Here is a 24759-nt window from a genome sequence, read left to right as displayed (position 1 = left end):
AAACAGCTTCAAACCCAGCCCCTGCGCAGCTAAAAGGCTCACAAGTCAAGGTGAAATAAAAAGGACCCACGACGTATCATTCAAAGACCCCCGCCAAAAACACCCTGATTTTTGAATGCTGGGGGTTGGCACTATTATTAATGAGGTGTACTGTCCCTGGTATAAATAATAGCATCACACACGATCTTAATGACCCTACAGGCTAGCTTGGTTCTGTCTTACTTCCCCCCCTTTATTTAAAACGGGGCAAACTTAACAGCTTGTGTCACTCCTGAATGAGCTCATTACAGACACCTGTGCTGCTGCCCCCAGGTCCAGCTGCATGCCTGCTGCCTTGCTGACTCTGGAGAAGCGTTCACACTGAGTGACCAGGTAAAAGGGGGCTTCCTAAGTTATCTTGCTGTGCTCTTCAATTCAGCCCCTACTCCCAGTGGCAGCTCAGCATGCTGTGCTCTGACAGAGAGATTCCCCCCTCGTGTACAAGAACCCAGACTGGCTCAGACAGGATTCACCTGTCTAAACCCCCAGTCTACCCTGGCAGATTTCAAGAAACCATTTGGTAGCAAAGAATGTGTCGGCGGGGGCCCCAGAACCTAGCTGAGCGTTCTTGGCTAATTAGCTAGGCAGGAGAGACGCTGTAGCCTCAGGTGGCTGAAATGAGCTCATTAAGCGAAGTTCTGGGAAGGCGCCTTCTTGATGAGGTAGGGAGATAAGCGTGTTGAATAAATACCTGCACGTTTAATGACGAGACAAGTGCACTGTGTCAGATTCCCTGCTTGTTTATTGTTGCTGTAAATCTGGAGTAACCCTGCTGACTCCAGTGAAGTTGCTCTGGATTTACACCTAGGTGTCTGAGAGCAGAATTCAGGCCCCTTCTCTAAATGGATGGTAAACATGCCTGTGTGTTCTGTTCTGTACGTGCACAGTCCCGTTTATGCCTGTGGTTGAGTGTATTCAAGATGGGTCACACGTATGCAACCAAAATTGCTGCAGTTTGCACTTTTGTTCTAATTAACGTCATTTCAGAGACTCCAGTCTGTTTTGTCAGGACTTCACCACAAGGTGGCATGCTCTGAACTTTCTTTTGTCAGAAAAAAAACAAAACCCACCACCCACAATAATAATAACAGTGCTAATTAAGAGGAAACACTCCAAGCCCTCCTCATATTATCTGAAATCTGGGGCAAAGCAGGAAGACTCAGGAAATAGTTTCTCCTGTTGCAAAACAATGATGCTGCTTTCAGAGAGCTGCATGGGAGAATGAAGGAGAAGTCCCTTTAAAAAAAAAAACACACGGTGCAATACAGTATTGTGCATCTTGAAATCTGAAACCAAGAAACAGAACTGCCGGAGAAACAAGGGGGAAAAGTCTTGCAATTTCGGAGGACAATTGCTGCAAGTGGTATTTCAGGAGTAAAATATATGTTGAATGGCTTTTTTGGAGAAGGCTGTAAAATAAGGGAGCTTTGGAAGAAGAGAACTTTTTCTCCTTCTTTCTGGATATAATGGCCATTACAAAGAAAAGAGCCTTGAGATTCGGCTTCAAATTTCTCTTCTTTGCAACATTTGTGTTAGCCTGTGATGGACAAGGTGGAAACAGAGAGAAGGGAGGTCCTGCTTGTTATGGAGGATTTGATTTGTACTTCATTTTAGACAAGTAAGTTGGTTTGGTTTTGTTCTTTTAGAAGAATCCTTCCGCAAGGCATGGAAATTTTTATCAATTGGCACTTAAAAGAGGCTCAACTTAGAGTATGTAAAAGACATCATGCCCCCAAGGGACCTGAAAAATATCCTACTCCGATGACTTTATTTTTCTTTTGGTAACTTCTACAGTAGCTACAGCGTGTCATTCTGCAATGACGAATACAGTAGATTTGCCTAGCTTTGTGAACTGAAATGTTTTGTTACTGTGACCAGTATAGACGCTATACTGCATCCTTTACAGTGGCCTAAAATTGGTAGTGGGGAGTGATGTCGGGAGGGAGAAATACCTGGTTATATCTGCTTTTCCTCTGACCTGCAGGGTCACCTTTAAAAGGAGATGGTTGTGTAATGTTACCAAAGGCATTAATTTTTAGCTGAAGGCTTTCAGAGGCAATGCCAGTCTGCCTGAAGTGCTACTGTTAAACCATTTTCCCTATTAGAGTCAAATGTCCATTTTCCAAATTAGATCCAAATCCAGTGTAAGAAACTTGCTGATAGAAACAGCTCTTTAAGGGCTCTTTAAGCTCTGTCTGAAAGAAAATCTGATTTTGGACATTGTGATGGAAAATATATAGACTTTCTTAAAGCATTTTTTTAAAGTTAGTCAGTTTGTTTTCTCAGTTCTGAGTCAGATTTTCTTTGTTTCTTGTTAATCAAATGCATATTTTCACTGCTTAACTAACCAATAGTATTCAGTGAAGATAAATGCTTACTCATGTAATTTACTACTCATATGATACAATGTCATTGTTTTCGCATTGTTGGCTTCTTGCTGTAATTTAAAGGCCTTCAAATTGCACTGGATACAAGTTGAAAAGATAGGAAGCTCTCTGAAACTTAACCGAAACCTATTCAACAATAATTTTAACTGAAGGTGCAAAAAGCATCAACTAAAGTGACTTTCTGCATGTAATAATAATAATAATAATTAATAATACAATTAAACTGCTATTTTAACAAAACAAAAAAGACTAGGAAATGTTGCAAAAGGTTCCTTACACAGTCCTGATATTGAGATTATTGACCATAAATTGTGTAGACAGGAAGATATTTTGGAGTTGTCAAAATAGTGTGCGAAAGAAACAAGCTAACCCTATCTATATTTTGCAGTGACTTCCAGATTCCATTAGTATAAAAGCTGTTCTGAATTACAATTCATTATACAGCAAGAAACTGGATAAAATGTGAGATAATACATTGGGTTTTTAGGAAAACCAGAATGTTAAATACTCCAGGGAAAAGTGATTTAATTTTCATTTTACTTAGTCCAATGAAAAAGTTCCTGTCACCTACAGCTTCTTATTGTTTTGATTATTCTATTCTGTCATTTGGAATAGTTTCTTTTATCACCAGATTTCATAGCAATGCTTTAAAAAAACAAAGTTGAGTATGATTTCTATTGCAGATTACTTACATACATTAAGTTTCCCCTAAGGTTAAAGTTGAGGTGACTGGTTCCCCGCACCCCATCCCTCCCAGCGCATAGATATGCTTTATTATACCTTTGAGTTAGCTTAGTTTTCATAGGCATTCTGCTATAAATCTAAGGTGTCCTCTTACGACACAAAATGTGTAACCTGTTTGACTTGCTCAGAGGAGCATGAACTTGGATGGAAAAGTGAAAATTTGCTCAGCCAGGATAAATCCTAACTAGAAATGCTGCATGAGAACATGTATATCACCGGTTCACGTTATACTTCTGTAAGCCTCATTTTGCATTGGTGCAGCTTTGCTACATTTGGGTTTTTCACTGATGCAGAATTCTTTAATGTAGAGAGGGTCACATGGCGCCTGTTTCAAAACCCATTGAAAAATTTCTATTGGCTTTGGCGCAGGTCCACAGTGCTTAGGTACTAATGTTGGATGGTCTTGGACCTGATCTTGCAATGAACTGAGTGCCTCTGGGGAGATGGGTGTAATCAGCACCTCACAAAGGGTGCTCAGCATCCTGCTGGATGGGATCATCCAAATACCTTAAAGAGTAGCAAGAAATGGGAAAAGCTACCACGTCCACAGCAGTATCTCAAATGTTCTTTATAGTCCTATTGTTAATGGTCCCCTTTATAGTAAATGTCTTGCATTGCCCCCACCAAAAAAAAGGGAAGTGGGGAGGGTATCTGGTCCCAATCAGCCCTGATGTAAGTGGATGCAATACCATCAACTTCTGGGGAGTTGCTGTCACGCACAATGAGCCTGAGCTTGGCCCCATGTTCGTGCACTCTGTTGTCATCTTATGAGGTTATAGTGACTGAGCAGTGGTCTGCAGTGTACCAGGTGAACCTCAGATTATTCCTCAGTTAATACATTGCACTGATGGTGGTGTCTTGTTTGGAGTGGCCAGGGCACAGTTAAAACTGCCTCTTTTCTTCGTCCTGCTGATCGCTGGGTCATTCTTGTTCAGCTTCAGGACAGGTTTTAGCAATGCAAAGTCATGTGGCCCTGTGGTGAGTGGACCCGGAAGGATGGGCTTTCACCAAGTATCCATCGCTGCCAAAATTATAGGAAACCATTACACATACTCTTAGGAGGCACGGGGGAATAACAACTGGCCTCAGTGATTGGTGTACCCCGCCTGTCTTACACTGTTAATGAGTTTGCTACTCTCATGTTATGGTTCTGGGGCATAAAGACAGAAGGGGAGTAATGGGATTATTTTTGATGGGTTGAACGATTGGGTCTGTCCCCCCCTCTGGTCGCCATGTGAAATGGTCGATTTGCAAGCAGGATTTTGGACCATTCTCTACTATACCTGTCTGGAGGAACATGTCCATGTTAACAGCATATCAAGTGACTCTCCGGGAACCCATAGTGATAATGCAGACCATTCTGGCAAGGACAGGGAATGATGGCACAGATACTCCGCATAGCCTGCAAGTCTCTTTTTTTTTTTCAGTGACCGATTACAAGCTCATTTTAAATGCCCTTTTTGCTGTAGCCAGAGGGAAGCTCTGAGGGACAGTCGGAGTTTCTGAAATGAGATTCTGCATGCAGTACCAACAACAGCCATGCAATGTTGTACAAGTAGCATGGTTACAGGGCATGACATGGATTTAAATGGATGCTAAATCTAATTAGGCACTGAGGCAGAGGAGTTGGGAGAGCGCTCCAGCATTGCTTGATTTCCAGGGTGGTGTTTATTTTTTTAAAATATTATTTCTTTCCTCCCTGAAAGTAGGAATTGCTTACTATTTTAATGGATCTCTTTCATCATCCAAATTAACATTCCATGTCTTGGAACGAAACTTCCCTGTTCCTGTTAAAGGGTCCTTTATTACTGGGGCTTTAATTCTTTTTAAGGCGGATCCAGATAAAGACAGTGAAACAGATCCTGATCTCATTGCTATTTACATCATGGTGCATTCAGAGGTGCATCAGGAACTGTTCCCCATTGTTCTGCACGTTGTACAAACCCACATGAAAACAAGCTTCTGGCCTGGAAGAGTTAAGAACATAAGAATCGGTAGACCTAGTGTCCTGCCTCTGACAGTGGCTAGCAACAGATGCTGTAAACTATGAGTGAGAACCCAGTGGTATCAGATGTGAGAGAATCTGCCCCCCCCAGCTCCCCGCTTTAGGTCTAATCCTGATCTCTAATAGATAGATAGACAGAGTGATGACCTGAAGTTTAATATCCCTTTAAAAAATGTTGTTCATTATGGACACACAGAATATTCATGTTCCCTATATAAATGTCCTATCAATTTTTTCTGTAACCAGGAGGGCTAGAAAGTTATTATACACTCCCACACACCCATCCCCACGAGGTGCTCCTGTATTCACATGTCTCTAAGTAAAACACCAAATATCGTGAAACTTATCAATTGCCAGTGCTCGATATCTTCTTGGCATCTTGCAGACACAGGTCTCAAGAAGAGATACGAAGGTGAAGAGAGTAGGACAGAACCGACCAGGGATGGCAGTCCATGCACAAGAGACAGTGTGGGAGAGGGTCCTGAAGCTGACAAACAGGTGGACTAAGGTTAGCACTGCTAATGGAGAGGAGGACACAGGATGAAATAGGGGAAATGAGACAGAAAGCAGAGTTGTGAAGGGCCTTGAAGATGAATGACACTTGAACAAGGAACCAAGGTCAAGCATGAGTTTGTGTTGAGAAGAGAGGGAGACAATGGAGAGATTCAGAGCCTTGAAGTCAATGGAAAGATTCCCAGTGCCATCAGTGGGCTTTGGGATAGGCTCTCGGAGGAGGTCCAAATGACCGGGAAAGAAGACAACCTTAGCAGCTGGGTTTTGTGTGGACCGAAGGGGTATAACAGGATGTCAGGTATGCCAGAGAAGAGGAGGTTATGATGATCAAAACGGGAGATGAGGGAAGGTTTGGTTAAGAGTTTTGGCTGTCTGCACAGCAAGCAAAGAACTGCTGTTAGAAATGTTATAGAGGAAGAAGCAGCAAGACCTGGATACGGCTTGGATGTACAGAGCAAGAGAGGAGTCAAAGATGCCCCTATGTTACAGATTTGAGTGTTGGGTTCTAAATCACTCTAAATCAAAACTCCTGTTGATTTCAAAGGGCATGCTCTTGAGCCATCAATGGGAGGTCTGGGTAGTGAGAACCACTCAGGATTTAGCCCTTCATAAGACTGCCTGAGAAAGGAGGCTAGCCTTTGGAGTAGGCATTTTGCATTAGGAACTCAAGCTTTGGTGTAGTGAGGGAAAAGAGTGACTTTCTTCAGTGGTTTATTTTAATCCTGATATTTGTACTTCTGCAGTGGAAAAAAATAAACAGCTGAATTTAGGACTTTAAATATTATGTGAGACTTTTGTTGCCAGTGGGGTCTGAGCCCTGTAATCACGTTGGCTGAGGTTTTCGGAGCTGCCTTAGAGTATGTAGGCCCAGATCTTCCATTAGTTTTAATGCAGGATCTGGATTTAAATGACTTAAACGTTTTTGAAAATCTCAGTCTATACCTTTCCTTCTGGTTTCCTTGCTGAGAGGGGTTTCCTAGGCAAAAAATATGAAGTTATCCCAGCTTTCCAAGTACATATTAGCACCATATTGTGTGCAGTGCTCATTCCAACTGGTTCCATAAGTGAGAACAACTATTTGGATAGAAAAAGGGGGAATTTCTGGACTGTCTGGTGTACTGTTTAGTAACGTGCTGAAGCAATAAGAGACTTCTCCAACTGCAGGACATTTTCCACAGATGTGTGCAAGTAACAGGAATTTCTTTGCATCCCTGGTTTTATGGGTTATTGGCAAAATGTACCCGGAGGCAGATACTGTATTTTTGGTCATGCAGCATAAGTTGCGTTGCTGCTCAGTGCCATTAGAGGGGGCTAATGTTCCTTAACACTGGTGTTTGTAGATTACTGTATTTACTTTTGGATTAATTAATTAGATCATGCTATAGGGGAACTCCTGAAGAAATTTCTCCTGGTATCTAATTACATTGGCTGGGTGCAGTTATGGATGTTTGTGTGACTTAGTTGTTGGGAGAGCTGAATTCTAGTGGCGCATCACCTTTTATGATTTGAAGTGCAGTAATGCCTAGGAGACTCAGTCATGGACCAGGACCCTATTGTGCTAGGTGCTGTACAAACACAACAAAAAGAGGGTCACTGCTCCCAAGAGTTCATAATCTCAGTCTAAGATAAGAGACAACAGGAGGCTACAGGCAGAGGGAGTAGCAGAAGGAAACAATGAGACGATACCGGTCAGCATGATAGGCAGACCATTCTTTCAGTTTGTTCCATTCACTGTTATTTTACAAACCTAGGAAAGTTTCAGAACATATAATTGACTACTGCATCTATCCATCCCATTTACAATATGTCTATCACCATACTAACTTGGCACCAGCTACTTGGAACACCTGCTGGGGGGGCTCAAGGAACAATAGATGTGCAGTTAGAGAGAAGTGAATAATAAAACCTTGCACTAATATTCTCTGTGTCATTTACAAGCACAAGGTGAAAGGCCATATTTTCAGAGGCACTTCTCAGAATATCAGGCATTTTATACCCACATGGACAAATACATGAAACTGATTTGAGTGTGAATGCGTGCAAACAGGTGTGCGCATGCAAAAATTTGCGTGAGCCAGATGAAAAATCTGGCAGTAAGAGAGCAACAATGAAGGGAGGCAAGTAATCCGAGCCATTTCCTGTGATCCTTTCATTGTCCAACCAGCCAGTTGGTCTATTTTTAGCAAACCTCATTGAAATGAACTCCCACTATTAAAAGAACATTTAACAAATTCAGGCTTGCTCTTTCTTTTATACTAGCTTTACTTGGTGTAACTCTGTTGACTTAACTCCTCATTTGCACCCGTATAAATAAGAGGGAAATTGAGCTCCCCGAGTGATGGGAAGCAAAAGAGAAAAGAAAAGAAGCATTTGACATCACACGGAGACAAGACTGTCCTCCAGGAACCACTTCCTGTGGGGGTGATTCTTCCCATGGGAGAAACGAAAGTTCTAGCAAAACTAGCCACGAAACTTTCTGGAAGAGAGTATTATTCTAGCTGCTTTAGTCACCAGAAATACAGGCTCTGTGGCATGAAGACACTCTGTCTCTAAGGAACCAGTTCAAATCTGTCCCAGGTCACTTGAGACCAAAGCTTTTTCCTAGCTGATGACTGTTTGGTGGCCACTATGAAAGAGTGGGTCTCAATCCAGTTTGTAATGGCCCAGAGTCTACCACACACAGTTGGCACAGTTGTTGGTTGTCTTGCTAGGTTGACCAAGGATTAAATGGGGATAGAGGCTGAGCTTCCTGCTCCTCATTAGATGTTTCTTTAACACCAGGTGTAAGGTGTGTTTTCAGGACCTGGTGGAGAGGTTTGTAGTTCTGCTGTCTCTGTATCTGTTCTATGGATAGGTGTAACATAAGAATGGCCATACTGGGTCAGACTAGCCCAGTATCCTGTCTTCTTACAGTGGCCAATGCCAGGTGCTTTGGAGGGAATGAACAGAACAGGCGATCATCAAGTGATTCATCCACTCCCAGCTTCTGGCGCTCAGAGTCTAGGGACACTCAGAGCATGGGGTTGCATCCCTGACCATTGTGGCTAATAGCTATTGATGGTCTTACCCTCCATTAACTTACTTACTTCTTCTTTTAACTCTGTTATAGTTTTGGCCTTCACAATATCCCTGGCAATTAGTTCCACAAGTCGACTGTTCATTCCTTTTGTTTATTGTAAACCAGCTGCCTATTAATTTCATTGGGTGGCAACTGGTTCTTGTCTTACTTGAAGGAGTAAATAACCTTTCCTTATTCATTTTCTCCACACCATTCAAACCTGGCCCTGAGCTCTAGGGCTAAGCAACTTCCCAAGGTTGCTCAGTGGGTCTCTGTAGGAACCTGGACTAGAACTGGGACACCTGGCTCTGAGTCTCTGGCTCTAACCACAGCTCAGAAATGAGAACAGATCAACATTACACTATGTACAGGGAGGAGAATTGCGTCTATAGACATGGTTGTGATGCCAATTTGCCCGGCTGAAGAGAGCATACCAATAGCAAACCGTTCCACTGGGTCATGTGGGCAACCCACAATCACAAAAGCCGTGCTACTCAATCATGTTTGAAGGTGGGACTACAGTATTTGGTACTAATGGCTGGGAGTGGGTTCAACATCAGCAAGCCCTTCCATGCACGCGCAGTAGGATAGCTCTTGACTGGATTTTGCAAGCACAGTGTAAAGTACTGGCTTTGTGTGTGTAAGCAAATGAGGGCCCGGAGGGAGGGTTGGAGATCTGCTACTACTATTAGCTAAAGCGCTTTTTAACCAGTCAAATGTCTCAGAACAGGGTGGGAAACCTGCAGCTACTGGCCTCCAATCCCAATCCAATCTGATACCTACGCGCTTAGGCCTCAAGGAAGTTACTTAACACCCTCGTGTCTTTCCCACATCTATAAAAATGAGCGTAATAATCCTGACCTATCAGACATGAGGTGTTGTGACCATTAGTTACTTGGGCTTGTAAAGTGTTTTGAAAAGAGAAATGACTGTATAATAAGAAGGACGAAGTATTCTTACCATGGAGTAAAACAGGCATTCTCAACATTTTCCATATAGTGACACAACACACACACCCCACCCCTTTCTCATCTAGCAGGGACCCCTCTCCCTTTCAGCAGTAACTCCCTAATATATGTGAGTTATTCCGGTAGGACAGGGGGCAAAACCCTACAGATTGAGAAGCCCTGTACTAGATGCAATGGCATATGGTCAATTATATACAAAAGATTTCATTTTGGGAACCAAGTCTGACCTCACAGTGGTGTAACTCTGCTAAAGAGAATGGAATTACTCTGGATTAATGCCTCCCTACCTGAGATCCAAGTTCTGGCCCTTTTTGCAGGAGGCCAGTGAGTTGTTTTTATAAATATCCTCATAGTGAGAAGGATAAGAAACTCTCCTTAAACCACATATGAAATCTCTGCCCATCTTGGACCTTGTGCTGTTCTACCCCTGTGTGTGAATATATGTGTGGGAAGGTTTCATGGAAAAAGAAGAGCTGTAATTTTAGATGTTTGGATTCTTGTTCCAAATGGGTAGGGGGGGAAGGTGGAATTGAAACTGCAGTTTATGTGGGGAATTAAAAAGCAATGTGTAACTGAGAAAACTGCCTTTTCCAAAACCACTTAAAACCTAAGTCCAGTGGAACAACAATCAGAAAGGCAAACATTTAAACAGAGAATGTAGTTTGCTGGCAACTGGCATACAACTGACTCAAGCAACTGGGTTTTAAGCTCAGTTCTGGCTAATGCTGCGCTTAAAAAAAATGCACAACTTATCTGAGCCATGGAAAATGGCACCGTTTTATATAACGACCTACATACCATGTTGGTTCTGTGGCTGTTTCTCATTATCAGCTGCCTCACTGTGTTTAAGAAAAAAATGGTGAAGACCAGCTTAGTTAAGAGGCTTCTAATAGGAATGTAGGAACACCAGATTGCACCAGTGGCCAGTAGCCGATGATTCTGGTAGACAGGGAATGTTGCCTCGTGGAAAATGCACTGAACTGGGACTCAGGAGACCTGGCTTCGATTCCTGGGTCTGCCACTGGCTTATTGTATGACCTTGGACAAGTGACTTCAACTGTCTGTGCCTCAGTTGCCCCATCTGTAAATGACCTTTTTTTTTCTAAAGTGCTTTGAGATCTACTGTTGTATAAGAGCTAGATATTATTATTAGGGTCCAAATCCTGATCTCCTGGAAGTCAATGGGAAAACACCACTAACTTCATTTGGAGCAGAGAGATGGCCCTGTAACTGATACCTTTTACCCCTGATCAAGTTTGAGCTGAAAATAAGAATTTGCATGCGAGAATGAAAGCCCTGCAGTGTCATTGACTAAACTGAAGAGCACACAAAGCCATGCAACAGAGCTATGGTTCGGGGTCTCAGAACAAGAAAGTAAATCAGGCTTTTACTGAGTTGCTGTGAACAAAAATGAAACAAATCCATGAATAATCCATACACTGTGGCTTGGCTTTGCACTGCATTTAGTCAGGGAAGTGATGTCACATCATTAACAGCCAGGCAAGAGTTGTATGCCCCAGCTTCTGCAGTGTTGTGATGATTTCATTTATGGCTCTCAGTTTGGTTTCCCAGGGAGGAGACATAACAGAGAAATGTTAGATGCTTTTTCTTTTTTTTTTTTCTAAAGTTTTTCCACATCCAGCCCCAAACCTCCACGTTTCTAGTTTCTTCAACATATTCATCTCCACCTTTAGCAGGAATATTGTTGCTTTTTCAGTTCTAAGGCTCTGTAATGGCAGAATTCAGAAAAACCCAACTGAGTGGATTGAAACAATGTAAACTCAACGGGAGTACTTGTGTGTACCCGTTACTAAGTGTTGCACAATCTCCGCATAGACTGATAAACCGATTTGCTTCATAGATTGTCTAGTTAACCTCGCTTTTTTGCTGTAAAGAGGAAAAATCATGGCCCAGTTCCAGTCCAATTAAAATGAATGACAAATCACCCTGTGAACTCAATGGGAGCAGGGATAAGGCCCAATTGGTGTTTTGTCTGTGTGACTTTAAGCACCCCAATATTCACACCCTATCCACTACTGCAATAATATCTTGACAAAAGTGGCTCTGTGCGGTATCCTATGAAAGCTAGTAAAACCCTGGCTATTAATATCATTGTAAAATGCATGTATTAATGTTAAGTTGTGAATTCCCTCTGTATAATGTTATAGGAGGTGCTTAGGACAAGACAGCCTGGTGTAGGTAAAGATGATAAACAGGTCTGTCCTAAACAAAGGAATGTGGTTTTACCTCAATTTACCTATTAGCTGTAATCAAAGCTATCAAGCTAAACCACTGTGGGTTATCCTGTTCATGCACTTGAGAGAGAGAGAGAGAATTAACATAGCTCCTGCACTCCAGAGACAGATAAAAGACTGAATCCTCAGGAGGCCTTCCTGACTTGTAAAACAAATGGCAATCCCTTTGGGAGATACTCCATCTTTATAATTCACCTTCGGAGAGAAAGAAACCAAGCAATTTGATCTGTGGTGGCTCCTGGCCAGTATAAAATCTGGAGGGGAGAGTGTGTGTGAAAGAAACTATTGTGAGCAAAGACTGTATCTTGTTAGATTAAGTTTTAGACTTTTAGATCCGTGTTTTCATTTTCATTTGCTTGTGGCCATCTCTACGTTCATCTTTTACTGGGTATCCCTTAATCCATGCTCTTTTGTTAAGAAACCCAATGTAATTTTCCTATAAACCAATTCGGTGCAGTGTTTGAAGGGAAGGTGTATTTACCCCAGTTAAACTAACAAGCTGTGATGTACGGGCTCTTTAACAGCGCATTTCTCTTCTGTCAGTGTACAGCAGCAGGGACTGTGCATTGCAGAGAAATATCTCTGAGGAGCTCGGAAGTTGACATTCACTGACTCTCACCCGGCTTGGGCCGGGAGAGCATTGAGGAGTTTGCTGGTGAGGAAGAGGGATTGATATGGCGGGAAGCTGACACACAGTCTTATCTCCAGCAAAACTACCCTCTTGCTGAGGTAAATAGGTAACATAGTGGCTCGCAGCTCTGAGTATCTCAGAAGCGTGTTGCAGTCTTTTACCACATTGCTAGAGAATAAACTAGTTCAGGCTGAATTATAGGTCTAAGATATTTTCTCTCTCATTGTCACCAGCACAATGGAAACAGTGGTTTAGATTTAGGAATCTTTCTCTCCTTCCAAATACATTATATTCCCCAAATGCATTCAAGCTGAAAGTTATGCACAATGACATGGTGAGTAAGCCAATGGAATGCACCCAAAATATTTGACAGTGACATAGATCAGCACTAACCCTGGGTTATTTGCTTAATGCCAAGTTAAAGGTCTAACAGAGCTGCCATATATTCTTGTCAAGATGCAGTCTCAAATGCTCAGCTCAAAGTTGTGTCTGAGATATGATTTGATTTTCACCCCCCTTCCCCAACCCCACTTGAAGGAAACACAAAAAAGAAGCTTTTGTTGTAGATTGACTAAAAAAAAGAAATGATGAGGTGAACAGATGTATAACAATACATTAGGCTGGGAAATAATAAAGCAGCAGCATAACTCTATGAAATTAAACTAATATTTCCTGCTATGATTGTTTTTGCAGATCAGGAAGTGTCCTGCACCACTGGAATGAAATCTACTTTTTTGTGGAACATCTTGCCCACAAGTTCATAAGGTAAGAAATGCTGGTTTGCAGATAACCCAGCTGGAGGATGTGAGCTGGGAACCAGGGGTTAGATCCCATGTGGTGCATAAGGATGTTTGCTGAGTCACGCCAGCTGACAGTCAGACCCTATGTCTCTTGCAGGGATTGAGTCTTGTTCCCTTTTTCTTATGCAAGATGCCCCATTGATTTCAATGGGGTTATTCACCAAAGGTGAGCAGAGATTGTCGCAAATGCACTCATCCCCAGAAGTTGGGCCAAATAAATCATTTCTACGTCTAATTTCTATGAACCAGATTATGCCGTCCTGTGGAAGGACCCATGGCAGGGCATGTCAGCGGCCATGCAGAGGAAAAGGGGATGTGGAATTTGCCTCTTCAGGGGATGGCCAGGAGCAATATCTTTCCAAACCCCTTGCATATTCCAGTGCCTGTTGGGAGAGCCTGTGGGTCATGAGTCCAGTGTGAGAAGTGAAAAGACACAAGCTAGTTTCCTCACAGCTCCACATGGTGGTAAGGGGACACTGAAGGGTACAAACTCGTTTCTGTGGCACAACCTCATTGTGGAAATTATACAAACAGGAATAGCTCTCACTTCTAGAGGGAACTGCCTAGGAATTTCCATGGTTTTGCAAGGGGGGAATGATACTTCATAAAGCTCCCATCTGTTGGTTCCAACCGTCTCTATTTAGGCCTTCATCTTCTTATAATTACATTATTATTATGGTTTCAGTCACAGGCCCCAACTATAATCGGGCCCCCATTGTGTTAGATCTTACAAGGAAACAAGACAGAGAGAGAATGGGAGGGGAACAGTGGCCCAAATAGGAATCACTGCGAGGAGCTGAAGGGCAAAGCGAGAAATATTGACTGGGTGGATGAATGTAGAAATGGATTGCAAATCATTCACTCTCATTTCTATGTATTCTCCTTCTCCAGCCCCCAGCTGAGGATGTCATTCATTGTGTTCTCAACTAGAGGCTCAACTCTAATGAGATTAACTGAAGACAGGTAAGAAAAATTCGGGACAGTAGCACAAAGCTGTCCTTCCTTTTGCAATTTCTCAACTTTTTTTCCGGCTAGTGCATTCTGGCTTCATATCAAATGCCTCAATAACTTTAAATCACCTGGCTGCACTTAACGTCTGATATGCATGTTAGGCTGCAATTCTGAAGCTTCTTAAAGAAAGGACTGGTTGAAAATTTTCATCAACACTGTTTTTTGGTGGAACATTGGGTTGACTAAACAAATTTTTCCCAAGATAGCGTCTGCTTTCCTTGAAAATTCTTAATTCTTTTCATCAGAAAAGAAAATTGAAACCTCAGAATTTTCAGTTGAAACCTGAAGAAGTTGTTGGTTTGTTTTGACAGAAACTTGAAATTTTCTGTGGAAACACTCTTCCCCTACACTCGTTTTCTGTCCAGCTCTGTGTCATAAAACCTGGTCTTTCCTTAGTGTTTCAGTACAGAGGCAAAGGTTTCAATGGGCCATGGAGATGGATGCCTGGTGAAGAAGGGGAACCCAGTAATCCTCCCACCCCTGCCATTGAGTCCCAGTGAATCCTTTCCTTTCTCTTGCTGCATCAAATTCATGCTCTTTGTCCTCTTCTTCAAAGTCTTGTATTGTCTCCCCATAATCTACCCTTCTGCTTTAATTTTCCCCTGTTCCCCGCCTTGTTCCCAATTCCTACCATTTTGTTCCTCTCTTGCTCCTACCCTCAGCTTTGCACCATTAATTATGCTGCTACTGGCTCTTGAAACTGTTTCCCCTCTACTTGGCAACCTAGTGAAGTCCCCCTCCTTAAATCTACTTCTTCTAGGAAACCGCAGTACTTGGGTTGCCTCATTGACTATCCTCCCCACACCTTCCTTTACTTGAACTGTTCTCCCATGTCTTTGTAATGATCCCTGCCATGGCTTCTCAGCACCTAGGACATTGAGCACCAAAGCACAGACCTCTGCCACTTGAGTAAAAAGGAGTAACTCCATTAGCTGGCAGCAGTAGTAGGCTATTCTCTTTTATGGGGACCAGTTAGTAGAGGGGGATGCTTCTTAAATCTTGTCTTGTCCCTGCTTTTCCCGTCTATCTGAGACTGCAGAGTCTTCAGAGCAGAGAAGAGGTCTCACTCCAGTTTTATAAAGCATTGTGTAAACTTTCAGCACTGCATAACTGATTTTTAATAATTGCCATTCAAAGAAAAGGAACATCCCCTCGCTCCCCCCAAATAATCTCTCTCCCCCTGCCATTAACCAAAACACCCTGGCAGCAGGTTTCACAACTACCTAAAACTAGAGAAGCACCTGTGTGCTAGATTTGTACAGCTGAATATGTGCCAGTTCTGATCTGTCTGAAGTACACATGCTGGTTGTTTGGGGAAGAGAGAAACCAGAACAAGACGTTGCTCCCGCTTTTTAGGCCTATCCTTTGATTTCTTTGCCTTTTCTCCATGCTGGAAGGGCAGGAGAGAGGTTGCGTTTACCGCCACTGCAGAGTAGCCCAGTGCTTTTCTGAACATTATTTTTTCGATCTCCAGTTCACCTCTTTCCAGTCACTTTGTTTAGGGTTCCTATACTATTATGGGAAGTGCCTTGAAGTGGATGAGGGGTTGAAATTGACTGTTCTGTGTAATTACTCAGAGCTATTTGTGATGAATGTTAAGATTAATGAGAAGCTTTTGAAAGGAACAAGGAGCTATAAAGCAGGCAAGCAGACAATCTAGGTGGGTTGGGTGTTTTTTGACTGGGCCAGTTTATAAGCATAACACTTTTGGAAAGTATTCCTATTGTTCCCTCTTATAAAATCAATGACAGTCTCTTCATTACTGCAATGGAAGTTGGATCAAGCTCCCTTAATCAGTATAGTTTCCTCTGTTAACTTCATTGCCACGTGGAAAAAAAATATGTGTAACACATGTGAATGCTATATGAGTAGCATATGTTTTACATATTGGACTTCTCGAGATTGCATACCGGCATAGCTCCTGTTTACCAACTAATAGGAAACTGGCCATTTTTCTATAGTATAGTCTACATGCATACCAACCTAAAAATGCTATTAAAATTGGCCAGTCGAGGCATAAAATCTACCCCTCTGCTACCTACCATAACAATGGAGGACAATGAGAAAATGAATGGTATTTAACTCAATTATCAGACAAAAACCCAAGCCCCTACTGACTGAGCAAGGAGACTTTTGCAAGGCGTAGGGCAACCAGATAGCAGGTGAGAAAAATCAGGACAGTGGGTTGCGGGTAATGGCGCCTGTATAAGAAAAAGCCCCAAATATTGGGACTGTCCCTATAAAATCGGGACATCTTGTCATCCTAGCAAGGCTGCATGTTACATACATAAGAAGGCCTGCTACGTATGTACATGAAACCTTTGTTTCCGTATGGGAATATATAAACTTTCCCCACAGACCTAGAAATGTTGTTGATTTCAGGTAGGATAGTTGTGTGGCACTCACCCAAATCCAGCACACTGGCAATTGTAGGTCTTCTGTTTCAACTGGAGGACTAACAGGTATGATGTGGATTTGTTGGCATGCTTCGTGCTATTAATTCGGCCTTCCCGATGTATAGTTGTGTGCAAAGGATTTAATTAGAGAATGGCCTTTTCTTTTATTTGGATTCTTTAAAAAAGCATCTTTGGATGATAGTTTGGTTGAGCCAGTTTGAAAAAGGGAAGCTGCCAGTGTAGGAGAGCTCTCCAGCAGAAAAAGAGGATGCAGCATTGAAGCTCCGTTTGCAAAGTGCTCAGGTTCTGATTCAGGACACCTCTAAAGCACATGCTCAGCTTCCTGCTGAGTGCTCGGCCTCATCAGTGTCCGAAGGCATCTGGAGGTGACCGGCACTTTTGGGAGGCATTCAGCCTCTTGTAGGAGTGAGCTGTTAACAAAGAGCATGAACCGACAGTACACGCCAGGTCAGAGGAACCTTGGCCTATGGATTTCAGTATTGTCATTCCAAACTGAAAAATTGCTGATGGTATTAATGCAGAAAATATTTTGATCAGCATGCTATCCCTTGGTTTTGTTGTTAGTTTCAATGAGAAAATCTCCCCCTGCTCCATCCTCACCCAGCCGCATTCTATAATGCCATGTGTACCTTTGCCTTCAGTGTCACAGGTGGCAGTCACTCATTCTGGCTCCAGTCCTGCAATCTGTTCCACAAGGGCAGATTCCCTGTACCACCCCACTGGTGCTCTGCATAGGTTAGCCAGTGTAGATCTAATTGCAGGATCAGGGCCAGGCAATGCAATGTATATTACAAATCAAAGACGCCTTAATTACATGGGGTTTATCAACCACAGTATGTTATCACCAAAAAACAAAAAAACTTTGTAGATGAAAACATGAATACCTGGTGCTTGCAAGAATCATTCTGAAAATTTTCCTTTAGGAAAACTTGTTTGTTTATTAAAGGATGGGGAATCCAGTTCAGATAGAATAAAACCTGACATCCTGGAATATTCCATCTCATCCTATCCTATTTCTAAAGTGCCTATCAATGTTGAGACAAGCTCATCCTTGAACTAACTCCTTTGAAATAAATGGAGTTACAAGAGAGAGATTTGGCCCAGTATATCTAAAGCCAAACTTAGTTTTTTAGTGTATTTAGTAGATCTTGTTTTTCATTTTTCTATATTTTGTTCCTTTTGAGATCCAGCAGTAAAAGGGTCCAAGTATTCTGAGACTGTTTGTTTTTTGAAATTGCCAGCCTCACTTTATCCTATTTGAGCAATTCACTATACACTAAAACTCATGAAAAAGTCTGTATTTCCAGCAGTGAGCTCGTTTCCCAGAGAATTGCTGCTCAGATTTGAAGGCTCAGATATTACAGTTTGGATAAGCATGGAAATTTCATCCCTAAATCCTTTTTTGGTTCTTCCGTTCCTGGAAGAATCCTGGACCCATATGGCAAAAGAGATTGAGAGCCATGTGGGTAAAAATCTCTGGCATTCAGGCCTGCACAGTTAGTGTGGTCCTACATACAAATTGATTTATCTAGTTCCCATAAAGATAGCATTAGTTCATTCAGAGAGACCCTACACACTAAGGCTTCATCTTGGCTTTATAAAAACTTCTGAACTGAACTCGGCTTCTACACATTCAGGGAAACATGGGGCCCACCCTGCTTTGCTTCTGATTGATCAATCAGCATTCCTGTGTTTCCAAAAGATTAAACAGGACACCCTGGATCTTAAAGACTTTTCCATTAGCTCATTAATCTTGAAGCTGGGTTTGGCTGGGTGTGTAAATTGTCATATCCAAATGTACTGGAGCCTGCAGGATGGTTTTAGATGATCGATATCACATTCATGGCTGTTTGATTCAGCTTGTGTCATCACCAGGCCAGATGTAAATCAGCAGCTCCGCTTGTCTAGCCACAAGATACACTGGGTTGTAAAGGGAGTATGAGTGTGGAGGAGTACGTGTGCCAGCATATCAGATGAGAGAAGATGTTTCTGTTATGATGCTTTCTCCAGGCTGTGGGAATAGCAATGAAAATCGAATCTGGTCTAGTTTTCACACCCCTCGAGAGAGAGGCAGCCAAGTGTTCCCCTCTTACCTCTTAAAAATGAAACCCTTTAATTCTTAGATTACCAAGATTTAGGCCAAAGTTTGTACTGCCTGACCTGCCATTATGTAGCCAATGGAAGAAAACGTTAGCACTTTCTTTGCTCTTTCTTTACAGTAGCATACACAGCAGAGAGATGGGAACTAGGAGCATTCCTGAACATAGCAGTTTTCTTTCTCGAATACCTGCCTTTAAGGCAGGGGCTTAGATGCCCAAATTCAGCTTCCTTAGGTTCCTTTGACCATTCCAGCCTTAAATGTCTTGTTAGAAGTGGGATGCGCTCTGAAGTCAATAGAGCTTCCTGAGAGGCTGGGTGCTGCAATCCATTGCAGGACCTGAACTGGCTAGGCCATGTCTACACATATCTAGAGCTCTCCCACTAGCATAGAAAAACCACCCCCATGAGCAGCATAAGCCATGTTGGCAGGAGAAGCTCTCCTGCCGACATAATGCTGTGCAAACCGGCACTTATGTCGGTGTAACTTACGTCACTGGGGTGGTGGAATATTCACACCCCAGAGCGACATAAGTTTTACCGATATAGACGGTAGTGTAGACTATAACCTAACTTTCCTTCCTGCATGTACCCATTCCCTTCCACCTGTCCACCTGCATGTGAGATCCTGACAGTTGGTAACAGATCTAAGCAAGTGTGTGTCTTAATGTTTCAGGGATCAGATACGTCAGGGCCTGGAAGAGCTGCAGAAAGTTCTGCCAGGAGGTGACACGTACATGCACGAAGGATTTGAAAGGGTGAATAAACAAATCTTGAAGTGCTTCTACAATGTCTTTCAACAGGGGGGCTCAGAGTGCTTTGCAAACACTAATTAATTAGTGAAGCCATAGAACAGCCCCTGGGGAGGTAAGTGGTATTATCCATGTCTTAACAGATGGGCCCCTGAAGGCAGAAAGATTGAGGAACTGGGCTATGTGAGGGATGGGGGGGCCATACATCACTCACCCTGCAGAGTTTAGGCTGGAATAGTATAGCCTCTGGCTATCTTATCTTTCTGTGTCCCTGCCTTCAGTGTTGGGAGTGTCCTTTTCAGGAGAGAGATGGAAGGGACGTCTATACCCTGTCCACGCAGCTTCATTTGGAACCGTGCTGCTAACTGGGGGAGGGGCAAGCTGCAGGACATTCTGAAGCCATCAGGGGCCCTTGTGTGGGTGGCCTTCACTTTGAGTGAATTCTGCAGGTGGTCTGCTAGGTTTGAGGGCTGGCCGCCCAGCCGTTCCATGGGATTATCAAGCCACACCAATTTACAGTCCCCTGGGTCTTGGCCTGCCCTGCTGCAGACTTGATTAGCTCAGACATTGGCACATAAACCGCACAGGATTTCTTTTTCCCTGTCTCCCACCTCCTCTAAACATGTATTTTAGAGGTTTGTGGAAGTGATTATGCCCTCCTGATGGAGATGAATTGCATTCCTGTAATCCAGCACATGGGAATATTACAGTGCATTCCAGGCTGCAAGGAGAGCTGGCCAAGATTTGAGACTCAGTTCTAGCCAGAGACAAGCCTGAATAAAACTCCAAAACCCAAACACCCCCAAACCTTGCAATGGGTGCTCAAATCCAAAGCCGTATCCAAATTCAGCAACCAGAATCCCAGTTTGAAAGAGCAATTCAAAGCCCAGCTTCAGATCCATCTCCTAATTCCAGTCTCTGATACACACAGAAATATTTCACCTCTGTCTTGCAAAATCTGCTTTTTCATCTGTAAAGCATAAGATACAGACAGAGGAATTTTCACCTGAGATAAGTTTAACACAGCTCCTACTAGCTCACCCTGTTTGGACGAGCTGAATTAAAGTGTAGGGCACACATGGTTTCCTTGTGCTCCCCTGTCTGGCTGTGTGTCTCCCTCCGCCTCTTGTGTTATCCTTAGACTGTAAGCTCTTCGGGGGCAGGGTTGTTCTTTATGTGTACAGCACCTAGCACAATGGGGCCCCGGTCTTTTATGTGCTACAGCAATAGACATAATATTAAGGGCACACTAGAATTAACCCCGGCACTAGGCTGGGGGCTCCTGAATTCATTACAGTCAATGGTGATGAACCTGGGATGAATTTGAGTGTGACACTCTAAGTAAATGATGAAGTATGCTATAATGTATAATCTCACTGGTTGTCACAGGGAACACAGGTACAAAACCATGGCAGGATACATGCAGCGTGAACCCCTGGCTCTTAGAACTGAGCCTAAGCAGAGGGAAATGTAAAATTGAAAACAAAATTGTACAGCAAAAGTTTTTTGCCTGAGGTTACAGAATTTAAAAGGGACATTAATTTCAGAATGAATGTCACCAGTGATAAAATGCAGTCTCCAAATTTGATATCTTTGTTGCCACTTACAAGTTGTTAGCAGGTCAGTCTGTGCATGTTCGGAGCAATCATTAAGTATGATTCAATTATCGCTAATGCTGCTGTTTGGATTTAATTTCAGGCAAGTGAACAGATTTACTATGAAAATGTTCAAGGTAAGAGAGAATTTGTGTATTCACCAAGTGTTTTCCCTGCTCCCTTCACTTTTTGTCTGTGTGGTTGACTTCAGTCCTGGAGCCTAAACTTACTCCAGGACAAAGGTCTGCCTGTTCCTTTTTGCAGGAATACAGTATTATTCAGTGCAGTTTGCACTGAAGAGCAGTAAAGGACTTTGAATAGATTTCATAGTGAGGATTGAGGGCCAGTTGTGTAAAGAGGTAGACAGGTGGTGTGGTGTTTGGTGATCCCTCATGCTTGAGGTGCTTGATTTGGTGTCTGGTTCCAAGTGTCTGTGCATAACAACAAAACTTCACCACACCACTCTCAGACTCTGTCTGGGAAGCTCAGTCCTTATAGGCACAGTCCCCGAATACCAGACACACCCAGTGAGATTTTTAAAAGCAAACAGGTGCCTGACTCTATTTATCTCCCCTTGTTTGTGAGGCCCCTGATGAGCTTCTCCCCCTCCATGTACACACAGGAATCAGGAAGCCAAGAGACATTAGTTCAGCTGGTCAAAAATTGCCTATTATTTTTCATAAACAGCTTTGAAACATTTTAATTTCTCCTCCCCTTCCCCCCCAAATTCCCTTTTCCAATTGGTTTTTTTTTTTTTTTTTTCCTAATGGAAAACTAACTAAACATTGAAAAATTGTTGTGGTCTCAAGTCATTTTTCATTTGGGGGAAAATAATGTTTTGGTAGAAAATATTTCAACCCGCTCTAAGTAATTAGGAAATACAAACTTTTCCATAGACCTGTGGAATCACATAGAGAGTCAAGGGTCGTACCCTGGGCCCGCATGCTGAGGGTATATCTATACTTCAAGTTGGCGTGCAAATTTGAGTTAGTGGGCTAAAGACAGAAGGGTAGCTGCACTAGTGAGAGGGGCCAGCTACCCCAAGTATGATCCTGTCTGAGGCACTAGGCATGCCTTCATGGCGGCTAGCCCCTCACGCCACTTGCATCTCTGTGGCTACACGCTATTTTTAACACATTAGTTCAATTGACATCTGCAGCTCAAAGCATAGACATACATACCCTGAGTGGGGGCAGTGTAGGGTAGATGATAAATTCAAGCCACACAATTCAGATCAAGATCCACCTTTCTAGCAATCCCAGTCTGGGAGATTTTAGGATCTGAGTGTTGATCTGGGCTGAGGTGTAGGCAGTCCTCTTTAAAACACAAGCTCCTTAGTTGCTACATAAGACACATGGGTCTAAGGTTACCACAGACCAATTACGTGCAGCTTTGGTAAACAGACCCTGGTTCTCCAATGCCTTGCACCTTTTTCAGTGCAAAGTAAGGTCCTGATCCTGCAAAGACTCATGCCCATGCTTAACTTTATGCATGTGAGCAATCCCATTAATTTCTCTCCCTCTTCCTTCTTCCCCCCCACCTCCCACTATACCATTCCAGTTTGGCAATGTGTTTCTCATTCGCTTGCTCTTTCACACACCTAACTCTCTACAGAGATACAAATGACAACACAGGGTGCAAAGCAGTGGAGACTCAGACCCACCATTCTGCAAATATAATCCAGTGCATTTTGTATTTTCATGCAACCTGGCATTCTGTTTTCACTGCACTTATTGTATTGTCCATTGTTTTTCATCAAGTCATTTCTCTTTTACTGCTGGATGATTTTGTGAAATAACCTTTTGATTATCGAGACTGGGATTTTAAAAGGAGAATAAGGGTGATATGTGCCCAAATCCCATTGAATTTCAGCAGGAGTTGGGTATTTGATTTCCTGCAAGTCCCTTTGAAATTCACAGCCCTGCCAAATGACATCCTCATTCATTTCTACAAGGACATTCAATGTCCCATGGGCCCAGGCTCTTCCTTCTATATTTATAATTCCCCAAGATCAGGAACTCTGGCACAGGCTGTGATAGTGTGGTCCCAGAAGCAGAAGGAAAGTTTGTGCCTGTTTGCAAAAGCAAATGGACACAAACCAGATAGTCCGAGCAAAAGTGGTTTTTTTTTTGTTTTTTTTTTTTTTCTCTTCATCAGTACAGATCATTAAATACATAGCTGTTCATAACTGCAGGAAAATCCTCCTGATGACTTAGGATCTTTAAAAACGCTGTTAATTAGCCAGATTTTCACTTTTTCAGACACAAGCCATGAAATTTATATTTAGCTTTTACTAAAGTAAAATATCCATGTTCACGTGTAGTACATGACTTCAGAGCTCCTTTGGATTTATTCCAAGTGTCTGTTGCCAGAAATTCAGTGTTGCTGTAAATTTATACAGAAAGAAGCCCATAAAAACCTGGGCTACAATCAATGTTAGAAAGAAAGATTGCAGATTTCTTGTTACAACTCCATTGTCAATAAATATGGTTGAAAGGATGAAGATGAATCAAGCTTTTTAATCATTTTCCTTTCAAAGTCTCATTAAAGCCTAGTTCAGCTATAGAAGACATAACAAAAAACTGGAAAGCTCTGTGGGTTTAGAGGATTGATAGACGGCATGCATAAAACCAGGAAATAACTGGAAATATTTTGAAGAAATTTGCAAATGGCAAATCTGTCTGAAATATAGAAATATTTGTGAACTGAGCCGTCCGTTTAGAGTGATTTAAACTGTGAGGAGCATGATATAAATCCCTAGAAGACCGATAGATATAGTATTCAGATGTTGTTTTTGTTAAAAGTGGTCAAAAAATTCCATTGAAACTTGGGGCTTTGTCTGTCTAGGGTGGTAAGGAGAGGTGAAAGATATCAAGCTTGAAGTATATCGCTTCTGACCCGTTCAGCCCACGAACGGCTGACTGGCTCTGGGTTTGGTGCACCGCTTTTGTCCTATGAACCCTTTTTGTGAAAGACGTTTTGTTTAATGTATCTAGGTTACAGAACTGCAAGTGTCATAATTGCGCTGACAGATGGCGAGCTCCACGAGGACCTCTTCTTTTACGCTGAGCGAGAGGTGAGAGATTTAGGATATGGTCTGTCCCGCAATCACAGGGTGTCGTTGAGCATTGTGCAGACATAGACAAGCTAGTTTTAATCGAGCTCGCTCGGGTGCTGGAGGAAAGAAGCTGTAGCAGCACGTCTTTCACCATGGGATAGCCGCCCGAGCGATTTACCCAGGGTTATGCAGCCTGTGCCAAAGTCTGGGATGCTACAGCTTCACTGCTGTCAGTATCTGAACTAGCTAGATTAAAGCTAGATTGGATACATCTGTGCTTCAATCTCACCCTGTGATTGCAGTGTTGACAGATCCTTATGGTCCAAGCTCTTGGGACAGCAGTACCAGAGTTTCGGTCATTGCTGCCCAAACAAGATATTTATACTAAGGATGTATGTGCTTGTAGGGAGAACTGCTAATGGAAGCAAG

The 24759-nt window shown here is 42.6% G+C and overlaps 1 protein-coding gene across 1 annotated transcript in view; it reads left to right on the top strand.

Annotated features, from left to right (window-relative positions):
• Nucleotides 1-708: 708 nt before the first annotated feature.
• Nucleotides 709-24759, top strand: part of ANTXR1 (ANTXR cell adhesion molecule 1) — a 134465-nt gene continuing 110414 nt past the window's right edge. Inside the window, exons 1-6 of the mRNA XM_067545854.1 lie at nucleotides 709-1657; nucleotides 13294-13365; nucleotides 14292-14363; nucleotides 19602-19683; nucleotides 21376-21409; nucleotides 24269-24348. Coding sequence (XP_067401955.1) covers nucleotides 1506-1657; nucleotides 13294-13365; nucleotides 14292-14363; nucleotides 19602-19683; nucleotides 21376-21409; nucleotides 24269-24348 — 492 coding nt within the window. The 5' untranslated portion in view covers nucleotides 709-1505. The remainder of the gene's footprint in view (nucleotides 1658-13293; nucleotides 13366-14291; nucleotides 14364-19601; nucleotides 19684-21375; nucleotides 21410-24268; nucleotides 24349-24759) is intronic.

Source organism: Emydura macquarii, unplaced genomic scaffold (genome assembly GCF_026122565.2).
Source record: "Emydura macquarii macquarii isolate MOO-44397 ecotype Brisbane River unplaced genomic scaffold, CSIRO-AGI_Emac_v2 contig_1110, whole genome shotgun sequence".
Taxonomy (NCBI): Eukaryota; Metazoa; Chordata; order Testudines; family Chelidae; genus Emydura; species Emydura macquarii.
This window is presented reverse-complemented; position numbering and strand designations above follow the sequence as displayed.